General features: G+C 42.3%; 1 protein-coding gene across 1 annotated transcript; it reads right to left on the bottom strand.

Annotated features, from left to right (window-relative positions):
• Nucleotides 1–5,442: 5,442 nt before the first annotated feature.
• Nucleotides 5,443–6,384, bottom strand: LOC118589725 (olfactory receptor 10-like). The gene has a single exon (XM_036197251.1). It carries the CDS (start codon nt 6,382–6,384, stop codon nt 5,443–5,445), a length of 942 nt encoding a protein of 313 aa, XP_036053144.1.
• Between the last annotated feature and the right edge of the window lie 5,856 nt (nt 6,385–12,240).

Here is a 12,240-nt window from a genome sequence, read left to right as displayed (position 1 = left end):
CTTATCTAGGTCATTATCCCTCATTACTCCTGGACAATATTTGATAACCATCTCTTTGTATATAGTCTTGTATTAGGTTAGAACTTTCTTATTTAGACAAAAGGGGGAGATGTAGTGGATAGACATCCCAGCATTGGCCTGGAAGTTCCAACCCCCATTGAGGCTTCGGTAATGGTCACGCCCACAAGGCAGGGTGGAGGAGGAAGCGGAAGACCAAGGATCGGGAGGAGGTCGCTCTCTTGGTTCCGGGACCCTGGACACTGGAGGTAGACCGAGCAGAGTTCTCCAGAGAACACTGCTGGACTGCACTATACCTTTGCCAGACCCTGCAACCTACCCGTTCATTTGTAAGTTACTCCACAAAATAAACCTCCCTTTTAACTACGTGGAGTAGCCTTAATAATTTCACCAATAAAGCATTTCATCAATATATTCCAGTTTATGTACCAAAAAGTTAACATGAATCTACTCAGTGCAGGGAATTAATTTTTTTTTTTTAGTTTTTTCAAAAGCTTTAATATTTTACTAAGTACTTAAATTTTACAACCATGATTTCTTGTATGTAATTAATCTAAAAAGGATTTATTGGCTTCTAAAATAATAATAATAATAATAATAATAATAATAATAATAATAAATAAAATAATAATCTTTTACATATATCTAATGAGCTAAATTACCTTTTAAAAATCTTTTTGTTGATTTGTTATGGATTTCTTATGGTGCATCTTGATCCCACTCACCTCCTTCTCCCCTCTCTTTTGCCCTCTGCCCTTGCAACAACCTCCTGAAACAAAATTTAAAAGTGAAACAAGAAGACCAAAAGACAAAACCAAACCAACCAAACAAACAAAAACAAGTAAAAATTTCTCAAAATGGAAGCTGTAGTGCCACCCAGTGAGTCACACTGTAAACACTTTCGTTCCTATATTTTCGCTTGTAAGTGTTCATTGCAATGAGTCATTGGTCTGGTTTGAGGCCTCTGGCTTATGCTATACCCTGGATACTGGGCCCTCATTGTACTCCTCTTGGATATCCTGTTGTCTTGTGCCATGGAGATCCTGCAGTTTTGAATCTACATGTAGAGCTCCTTCTCATGCAGTAGCAGTTCATAGATGAAGTGGATGTTGGGTTGGGCTACTGGGTTGGTCATCATTCCAGCTTTCCCTCATTGTCCCCACCAAGGTGAGCTCTCTGGCACTGCCCCAGCTAATTACCCAATGTAGCAGACAGCAGGAAAGTAGGGCCAGTTCTCCTGCTCCAATACCCTCGGGTCAGGTTCACCTACATTCATACCACTAGGGCCAGCTTACAGTTTTGCCCAGGTGAGGTGCAGAATCAGCTCTCCAGATTGTTGCACTTGGCAAGGCCAGCGCTTCTATTCCTGTGACTCTGAGGGCAGCAAGGGGGGAGGGGGGGGGGGAGGGCATATTTTGAGTGAGGGGGCAGGGATATGTTTCCTGCTCTCACACATACAGGCCCAGCTCACCTGTGCATCTGCCAACAGGATCAGCTCTAGTGTGCTTCCAGGCAAGGTGCCCTGCCCACTCTCATGTGCTACAGCTAGTCAGGGGTAGAGCCATCTCTCCCACTCTCAGTGTCCCTGGGGCTAGCTCTGTCACTTGCTGCAGTTGGCAAGGGGTAAGGGTAGAGAGAGTATGTTTTCTACACCATGCCACCACATGGCAGATGACTGGGGACAGGGTCAGTCCTCCTGCTCTTATGGTGCTGGGCCAGCTCACCTGGGCCCCTGACAACAGGGTAATCTCTATTTTGGTGCCTGGGAGAGGTGCAGAGCCTGCTCTCCTAAATGGTGCAGTCAGTGAGGGGGTGGGGACAGCTCTGTGCAGCCTTATCCTTACTGCTTTTGGTGGTAATAGGAGCCACAGACAAAAACACAGACTAAGGCTGTGGCAGGGCCACAGACCCAGACATGATTCCTGGCATGGATGACACTATGGCTCTGGGTGGCAGTGCAGGCTATTAAGATCTGCATGGGCCCAGCAGGGGCTCAACCCCTGGACAGTAGTCTGTCCCTATGTGGTGGTCCAGACCCTTGATATCCCTGTGGCCCTTAGTGACACTATGGGCCATGTACATCAATAGAGAACCCAGCTATGGTTGGACCATGGACCCGGACATGGTCCTTGGAAGTAGCCCAGGCCAGATATCACCATGGTTCCTGGTTATCAGTGCTGGTCACTCAGATTGGCATGGACCCAATGGCAATGTGGTCCTCGAGCCCAGTATGGCCTCAGGTGTGGACCCAGATTTTGGGCAACCATATGGCCTTTGATGGCAACAACATCCTCTGTCATCAATGCAGACTCTGGCTGAGGCAGGGCCACTGACCCAGACATTAACATGGTCACAGTCACTAGCCCAGACTCCACATGTCCACAGGGCCGTTGGTAAAAACAGCAACCATAGACATCAACATAGACTTCCACAGCTGCATCAGGGCCATGGACTAAGTCATGTACCTTGGTATCAGCCCAGATCCAGACATCTCCATGTCCCTGGGTGTCTAGCAGGGCATCTACCTCAGGTCATTCCTCACTGCCTCTTCAGATATGCCTCTGTTTCCAGCTCATGAACCCTGATGCCTCTCTCTGTCTCTGTCTCTATGTGTCTGTCTCCTCTCCTCTCCACCCTCTCCTCTCCTCTCCTCTCCTCTCCTCTCCTCTCCTCTCCACCCTCTCCTCTCCTCTCCTCTCCTCTCCTCTCCTCTCCTCTCCTCTCCTCTCCTCTCCTCTCCTCTCCACCCTCTCCTCTCCTTCTCCTCCTCCTCCTTTTCCTCCTCCGCTTCTCCCTCCCTCTCTCTCTCTCTCTCTCTCTCTCTCTCTCTCTCTCTCTCTTCCCCCCCTACTCATCATAATGGTGACTGACTGCCCTGCCCCAGAGGTGCCTGGCAGGCTTGTGGGTGAATTTTAGTTCTCTAGCCTTGGGGGTATGTTTGTCCTTCACAGCCTGCCAGATTTAGAAACACCAAGTAGCTCATGGGTGAATTCTTCCCATCCAAGGTCCTTTGCATGAGTTAAAATTTTAATAATCAAAATTATCTGTAAACACTTAATAAATCATAACACAGTGCAGGAAAACAGCTGTAGATACAATTTTTTTTTTAAATCCTGACAAGATTTCTTACATATTTAAGACTTATTTTCTCCATCAGGAGGATGGTTTTGTGACCTATCCTATAAGGCTGTTTGAGAATTAGTGAAAATATATACAGATGCCTTAATATGGTAAAAATTCATTAAAAGAAAGACTTCAGGGTATGATGTCAGACTAGAGGCTGCTTCTGTGTGAGGTAGTAAAGGAGAGTTAGAAAAAATTAAAATTAAAAAGAAACTTTATCCCAGAGGGAATTTCGAGCATCCATTGTCAAATCCACTCCCAGTGGAATTTGAATCACACCATTATGTGACTGGATGCTGACACTGAGCTATAGGATTTAATGTGTGATCTTCAGGTTTTCAGTCTTGATTTAGTCCCATCTCTCCTTTCTATGCTCCCATGTCTCCATTGCGGAACAAGAGTGTTCATACTTTGTTGTTGTATGTTGGAACTGTATAAAAGCTTTTTTTTTTTTTTTTTTTTTTTTTGAGACAGAGTTTCTCCAAATAGCTTGTGGCTATCCTGAAACTCACTGTGCAGGCCAGGGTGGCTTCAAACTCACAGAGATCTACCTGTGTCTGCCTCCCGAAGTGCTGGGATTAAAGGCGTGTGCTGTCATTGCCCAGCTATAAATACCTTATCAATGTTAACAATGGCTCATAGCTAAGAGTTTGCTCTGAGTCTCACAGGAGAATTTTAACTTGACCTTTTGAACAATTCTAGAATTGTTAAGACTAATGGGAGTCCTGCAGACAGACTGAATATGAGCTTGTGTGTCAAGCTGACTATGGGTAGACCTATAATGGTTGAACTTCTTTGACAACTTGACTAGATTTTGAATCACCGAAGAATCAATTTTGAGACACATCTTTGGATGTTTCTGTGAATACATTTACCTGGGTGTATGAATGTGACAAGTCGAGTTGCAGAGAATAAAAGGGAAAAAGGAGGAAGCTAGAAGAGTGCCTGTATTTCCACTCTCTCTGCTTCCTGGCTGACCATGATGTGAAGCTGCTTTGCTTGTTTATGTCCAATCCATCATTATAGACAACCTCCTGAAGCCATGTGCAAAATGAATCTTTACTTCAAGTTTTCTGATCACTTAATCATAGCAATGAAAAAAGTAACTGTCATACAGAGACATTGATCACATGTTTCTGATAGATTTTTGTCATTAAATCAAATTATTTTCATTTGTCAGCATCCTCATTGACTTGGGGAAACATTTCCATAGCTTGGGGTGGAGTTTGTGTAACTTTCCTGTCATGCTTTTTTTATACTTGTAGGGACACAGTAAAGTCACAATCAGGTAAAACAAAATTATCCAGTGGGCCTCCCCTTGGGAGGCCTTGCTTTCTTGTGAGGGGGAGTGGATGGTGGGTTGGGAGGGAGAAGTTAAGGGAAGTGGGGCAAGAGGGATCTTTGACTGGTGTGTAAAATGAATGAAAAATTTTTCTTAATTAAAAAAAAATACCAAGAAAAAGAAATCTGGTGTTAAAGAACAAAAGGACATCACAACTGGCAAGGAGAAATTACAAGAACTCTTAACTCTCTGAAACACTATCTTATTAAAATCTAGTTCTTTCAGTTTAGAGGAGTGGTTGTGATAGCCACACAGTTATCTTTTGGTAAGTTATTCTACCATCTTCAAGGCCTACCTGACAACAGTGAAAATATCAATAACTCCACAGATATAACAAAGAAATGTTAATCAAGTCCTTGTCCTTGTGATGAGAGAAAAAAAATCTGTCAATAAAGGAGTCCTGTCTGCATGAACATGTAATGTATTAAAAAGGAGGAAAGGCATTTCTGAATAGCTGTTATATAAATAAAATGGAAAGATGCAAAAAAAATCAAGGAAATTATCCATGCTCAAGAAATGAGTAGCTAGGGAAGGCCAAATTGAGAGATACATTTGTAGATTCTGAGTATGGAATGGTTTTTCATATTTTTCCACTGAAAGCCACAGCAGTGAACCCATGTACTTTGCATTGAGACTCGGTGCCTCCACAGGGGCACCAGTTGGGAATCAGGTCATGACACATTTACTGAGCCTTTCCTCACCTTGAGATGCCCAAAATTCCTACACTCTCTTATGTAGCTAGAACATACCATCTTCCCAATCCTTCTTTATAATATTGTGATATGAGAACACTTTCATTCTCTGACACTGACATAGAAAGAGCCTCAAGAGAGCCCCAACCTCTTCAGTAGGAAGACACCAAAACTCTGGGGTCTACTGAAGGCTGTTTACTTGTGACCAATGGTTCTAGAACAGACTATGAAAGCTATAACAGAAAAATGAGCTGGTACTTCTTCATCTTATCCTGAGTCTGTGCCTCTCCCTAACACCTTCCACAGAGCCCCCTTCACATCCTTGTTCCTCAGGGTATAAATCAGAGGGTTGAGCATGGGGGTGATGATAGTATAAAAGAGGGCAACAAACTTCCCCTCACTCTCTGAATAGCTGCCCTTGGGTTGTAAGTATGTGTAAATGGCTGAACCATAAAACAGAAAAACCACCAGGAGGTGGGACCCACAAGTTCCAAAGGCTTTTCTGCGCCCAGCTGTTGACTTGACCTTCAGCACTGCCCTGGCAATCTGTGCATAGGAACCCAGGATGAGCACAGCTGGAACTGCAACAATCACCACTCTGGCCACAAACATCTTGGCCTCTGTTCCTCCTGTGTCTTCACAGGCCAACTTGAGGAACACAGGCATCTCACAGAAGAAGTGATTCAGTTGATGGCCACACAGGGGCATGGTCACCATGAGGCTTATCTGGATCAGAGAGTTCACGAGGCCTCCCATCCAGGAGACAATAGCCAATGCCTGGCAGAGAAGGGGGTGCATGATGGTTGTGTAGTGCAGGGGACGACACACAGCAGCATAGCGGTCAAAGGCCATGACCACCAGGATCAAACACTCTGTGGAGCCCAGAGCAAGAAATATGTACAGCTGTGCCACACACCCACCATAGCTGATGGTCCTGTCAAGTCCATGAAGGTTGATCAGGAGCTGGGGCACAGTGCTGGTGGTGTAGCAGAGGTCCAGGAAGGAGAGATTTGAGAGGAAGAAGTACATGGGAGTGTGTAGTCGAAGGTCCAGTCTTGCAAGAGCAATGATGGTTGTGTTGCCAAAGATAGTCAGGGAGTAGAAAAACAAAATAGTGACAAAAAGGAAGACTTGTAGCTGAGGCCAATCTGAGAAACCCACCAAAATGAAACTCTCTGGTGAAGTAGAGTTGTAGTTTCCCATAGCCATTCAGAAGCACAAATACTAAAAGTCAACTCACTATTTCTTATAAGGAGTATGTGTTAAAACACTACTCCTAGTATTCTACAAATACTCAGAAATCATGCTTGCCATCTTCTAATTTGCTATTCCATCCCATCAGTTCAGTCTTCTTTCTATTCTGTTCTTCAGATAGGAAAGCTCTGGTTCAAGGTGTTGTGGCCCTTGTTAGAACTCCAATCTAGCTGTCTGGATTTTTCCAGACAACTCAGTTCTTTGGGTCCCAGGCTTCTTCGTCTGAGGTAGAAATTCTATATCACTCTCTGACAGCACTGAGATGCAGATCCAAATGCAGTCACATGGAAATTACGTTACAAAAATATAATGTTGGCATTGGATAGCTGCTGGGAGAAGGAAAATCAGTTTTATTTAATGGTGTCCATTAATAGGCTGACCACTCACCAGGGCAGACCCGTCTCTCAAGACTAGATGAACAACACAAATTGGATTGGATGTGGGTGAGGAAAAAAAGAAAAAGAAAAAGAAGTCTCAAAGTTGGATAGAAGGTAGAAAAGGTAGATATGGGAGGTTTAGGGGAGGTATGAATATGTTGAAAGCACAGTGTATATTATTCTCAAAGAATTCATGAAAATGTTGTTAATATTTATTTTAGAGTTTGTGATACAGATGACTGATAAAAATGTTTTCTAGCATGTGTAATATCCTATATTCATCCTGTTCTCATGTGGTCTTCATTTATCATGGTCTGTTATTCCTTGTTCTCCCTTTCTGTTCTTGATCCGGCTGGGATCTCCTGCTCCCCTAAGCTCTCTTTCCCTTGAAACTTGCCCTTCATTACTCCCACTGTCGTCCAGGTTGTTCATGTAGATCTCATCCATTTCTCTATCATTGGGCGATCCCTGTGTCTTTCTTAGAGTCCTGTTTTTTTAGGTAGGCTCCCTGGAGTTGTGAGTAGCATTCTAGTCATCTTTGTTTTACTTCTAGTATCCTACTATGAGTGAGGTCCCCAGAAATCCACAATGATACCTCCACTGTAGACTACTAGCAATGGTCGAGAGAAAGCGTGAACTGACCTAGTCTGGTGATCAGATGGCCAAACACCCTAACTGTCATGCTGGAACTCTCATCTAATAACTGATGGAAGTGGATGCAGAGATCCTTGGCCAGGCCCCGGTGGAGCTCCAGGATTCAATTGTTGAGAAAGAGGAGGGACTGTAAGAGTGTAAATTGTTGAGGCCAAGATTGGAAGAAGCAAAGGGATAAGTAGCCAAACTAATGGAAACACATCAATTATGAACCAAAAGGTGTGGAACCCCCAGCTGGATCAGGCCCTCTGGATAGGTGAGACAATTGAATAGTTTGGACTGTTTGGGAGGCATCCAGGCAGTGGAATCGGGACCTGTCCTTAGTGCATGAGCTGACTGTTTGGGACCTTGGGATTACACAGGGACACTTTGCTCAGCCTGGAAGGAGGGGACTGGACCTGCCTGTACTGAATCTACCAGGTTTAAATGAATCCCCAGGGGAGTCTTGGCCCTGGAGGAGATGGGAATGGAGGGGAGGGGCTGGAAAGAAGGCAGAGGGTGGGTGGGAGGGGGAGGACAGGGCGGATATGTAAAATTAAAACATAAATATAATTAAAAAATAAAATAAAAAAGATCCTATATTCAACTCCAGCATCTAAAACAACTAAAATAAAAACATGGATAACATGAATTTAACAAAAAGATAGCATTAGTGAGTGCCATTCTCATTTTTTCCTCGTTTTAGTTTATGAGGCAGAATTCTGCAAGTAGCTAAAGGTCCAGAATTAACCAGGCTAAGACCACAAATCTGCTCCCCCAGTGCTTATCTGCTTTCCTTTGCTGAGTGTACATCATCCATGTGGTTCTCACAGATGACTCACTCAAGTCAGCAGGTGTCTGTCAGAAGAACTGAGAAGAGTACACATCTGTCTCTGTAGGGAAACAAAAGGGCTTGTGATAAATATGTGCTTTCCACGTATCACCATGCCTATTGCCATGTGCCTACTTCCATCCCACTGATAAAACCATCTCTGAACTTCCCAGGAAGAGCTGTCTTCTCCTCTCAAGGCAAAATTTCTTTGTATGGTTTCTATCTGTAATTTCAGACTGGTTTTCAGCTAGTAGCACAAGGATTTTAACTGTCTCAGCCCCACCAATGATGCATATAATGAACTCACTAAAATATTGTACTCTTTGTCCTCTTGCAATCTGAGCTGCTCCTAGGCACGTAGGAACACAGAAAAAAAGGCCAATGTCTTCTCTTACAGTATATAAGAGGCATTAAATGAATGCTAATTTCACTTTTGGCATGTAGAAGATATTAAATAACTTGAGCTAAACATTTGCCTGTCCTTCCCAGTCTCACTAAAATCAGTGTCTTCTAGCAACTTGGAGAGTTAACCATGAATACATTTTAATAAACTGTGTTAGCAGGGTGTGGATAAAAGTAACTTTCCCTTATAAGTGGAGGTTCATCATAGTTTAAAAAAATCTGAATAGGATACAGGAAAGCAGAAAAAGATAATAGTAATCCACAGAACCTTCATCTATGCTCCATAAAATCAGTTTTGGCAAATGAAGACCTTGTTCTTTACACTGAGTCTGCTATACTGGGAGTCATCTCCAGTGCCCTAGCTAGATATTTGACTACCATGCTTGAAGCCTCTGTGGGAAATATGAACAAAAGGTGAATTGTGATACAGAGTGTGAATATACACATGGGTAACCAGGACACCTAAGATGGTTTTGAATGATGATGACAGTTGAGTACAGCTGTTTAGGAAGGTTACAGGCACACCCCAACGTCTGGACTTTATCACCTGGTCTGGAGGTTTGCTTCAGGTAACTATAAATCTTGTATATTTCACAAGATTTCGATGGGGGTTAAGTGCTGTAAAACATTCTGAAATGAGAAAAAAAGTGGCAGCATGTATTTCTTCTAGTGGTCTGTTTGCACAGCTAGTCTTTAAGTGTCTTGTGTTGTGGTCTTTTCAATTATTCACTCATTTACTAGTTCATTGCTTGTGGTAAATGGGCTCTCAACCAATGTTGAACTTATTAATGGGTACATTCCACTTATGGCACCATGCCTGGTACCATAAAAATCCCAGGAATATTTGTTTCCATGAAATAGGAAAGTATTAACACGTTCATACTTCTTCTTTGTTACTAACAATGAGGAGTTAAATTGTCTCCATTCTATGCTGATGTTTCTTACGACATGTAGACAGCTTAACATACCTACAGTACACAATCAGATTGGTTATGTGAAAGATGCTGGAATCCCAAAGGATCTCAACATAACTAAAGAAGACGCTGTAGACCATTAAGTGGCTTCCACATACATAAGCCAGAATTGACTTTCACTACAAATTTTCAGCTGTAAAATAACAGATGGAAGTGATTAAATTGAAAGCTTTTAGTCATGTATTGAAGACGTAGAAAATGAAAATGACCTGGATTTATTGACCAATGGTAAATAAAAACCATCAGTGGTGACTTAACTATGGATTTTTATGAAATGCAAGCCAGACATGGATTAAAAAAAAAAAGAACACAGAGCTGTGATTGCTTTGGTTAGAAGTGAACCTGAAACTCATCTTTTCCACAGGGGCATCAGAGGGTGCACCCCCCCACACACACACCTGTACACATTCTTAACCCAGGGCTTGTTTGATAAAACCCATGTGCATTTCCTCAGCCCTTCATGTCTCTTCCCACTATGTCCTTCAGTTGCTCCTGACATATTTATGGGTAATTACATTTCTGACTCTTCCATCTATCATTTCTAAATTTTTCTAGCTAAATCCTTGACCTATTTTCACTCTACCTCATGCAACCACTTCTGGAAAAGTGTAATTCAGTGTGGTCACCATGTCTGAAATTAGATACATAAGTTGACCTATGTCATTCAGCCTTTTACATTTGGTGCCTAGAATAATGACTGGTACATGAAAGTCCTCTCTAGGTCCTTGACCCTAAAATACTCTCTTATACTAGCTCATTAGTGGTTCCTTAGGAGAACATGATTTCTTGCCCAATTCCAGTATTTTGTAAAAAGTGGGTTGTGATAACATCCTATTTCCTTGAGTGATGTTCTTTCAGTTGGAAATCTAGTGTACAAGGTGAGGTTCCCAACGCTAGGGAGATCCAAAGGTGAAGACTTTACCATCCCATTCTCCTTTGCCTTTTTTCTATACAAGCAAGATCTTGACACAATTGGCTGCTTATGTGATCCACCTTAGGGGATTTCTACTGCTTTCTAATCCCCAGAGTCCTGCAGAGGTCAGGCTGACCTGCCCAACTACAATACCTATGTTTACCTGAAGTATCACATTGATCTTGAGACTGTTGCCATCAGTTCACAGCTCCCCTTATCTGCACACTTCTCATGAATCTGTTACTCAGGTACCAGTTCCTACACTTATAACACCTTATCAGTACTCACAGAATTTTTCTTCATTTTTTTCTTGACTCAGGTAGGTAACTGGGGCCTTCTTGATCTACACACATTCTGAAATTATGAAAAGAAAATTCCTCAGAAGTCTTTTGTATCTTATAGGAACATCACCAGTCAACTACTCCTCACAGGAATCCAATGATGGGCCTCTGGCAGATGCCCATACATTTTTCCTAGTCATACATCTAATCATTCAGGGTGATTTTGACCTTTGTCACACTGGCTCAGGGACTGGGCAGCAAAGAGCGTCCTGTGTGAGCCCAGTACATGTGGGTGAAGATGTGGCAGACTTGGTATGGTTCTCACATGTAGACATAGGTCTTTTCTAAGTAACTACCCTCCACACATAGAGGAAAACAATGACCTTCAAGTTTTATTGGATCCCAAGTAGAGTAACACTTTAACAATTTATATTTATATTGTATACATATTCCATCCAGTAAAAAAAATGAAATGATGTTAGCCAATGGAAAAGGTCCTAATTATTAATGGTTTCATCTCAGCCACCCACTAGTTGTTCAAAAATTATCTTGCTATCAATTTACATTTTTTGGCTCAATGTGAAGACAGTTTTAGAGCAAATACCTACAAAAATAGACTGCCTAGAAAAATTTGATATTCTCAAAGAGTCAAAGCTGCCATATCAAATTCTGGGAGTTGAACACTTCAGGATGTTAGAAACATGTTCCTGAATTACCTACAAAGTTGGGAAGGTGTGGGCCCTCCTGCACAGCTGTGATTTTCCTTATTCTTCTGATCTTAAGTTTTTAAAGGTTGAATCCCTACTTCTAATCTTCTTGGCACACATAAGGTATTTTGATGTATTTATGTATTACTTTATGAAGTATAATAGTCAGTGTCATCTGTGTTAAAGTATGTGTTTATATCTGAGCATGTGCACACATCTGTGTGTCTACGCATGAGCTCTATAAATAACATTTGTGATCAGCCACGAGGAACAGTGTTAATGTTACATCCTTCACAGTAGCCTACTTTTAATAGAGAGGGACTCAGTGTACAGTCTAGACAGATCTTGACCTCATATCCTCCTGCCTTTTCCTTCCAACTGCTGACATTATAGGCTGAACCAGAATGACCAACTTGCAGTCAACTAATTGCAAGACATTTCCCACTCCTGTATTGTTCAACCTTGTATTCTTAACTTCCACCTGTTTTGCCTTCACGTGGCTCTTTTGTTCCTGCTTGACAAGTTAACTTACTTTCAAACCTTTCTAGTCACCAAAGTGTCCTACTAACCCCCACCCCCACCATTACCATGTACTCTTCTACAAACTGTTATTTTTCTGGTCTGGACCATAGTCCCTCCACACTAAGAATTACACAGCATCTCTTCCAATTCCAGAAATTTTTAGGGTGATC

The sequence above is a fragment of the Onychomys torridus genome, chromosome 8 (genome assembly GCF_903995425.1).
Source record: "Onychomys torridus chromosome 8, mOncTor1.1, whole genome shotgun sequence".
NCBI lineage: Eukaryota > Metazoa > Chordata > Mammalia > Rodentia > Cricetidae > Onychomys > Onychomys torridus.
Note: the sequence above shows the minus strand (reverse complement) of the source record. Positions and strands in the feature narration are given on the sequence as shown.

Coding starts and splice junctions, on each gene's coding strand:
- LOC118589725 (XM_036197251.1), bottom strand. CDS start 6,384: ATGGCTATGGGAAACTACAACTCTACTTCACCAGAGAGTTTCATTTTG.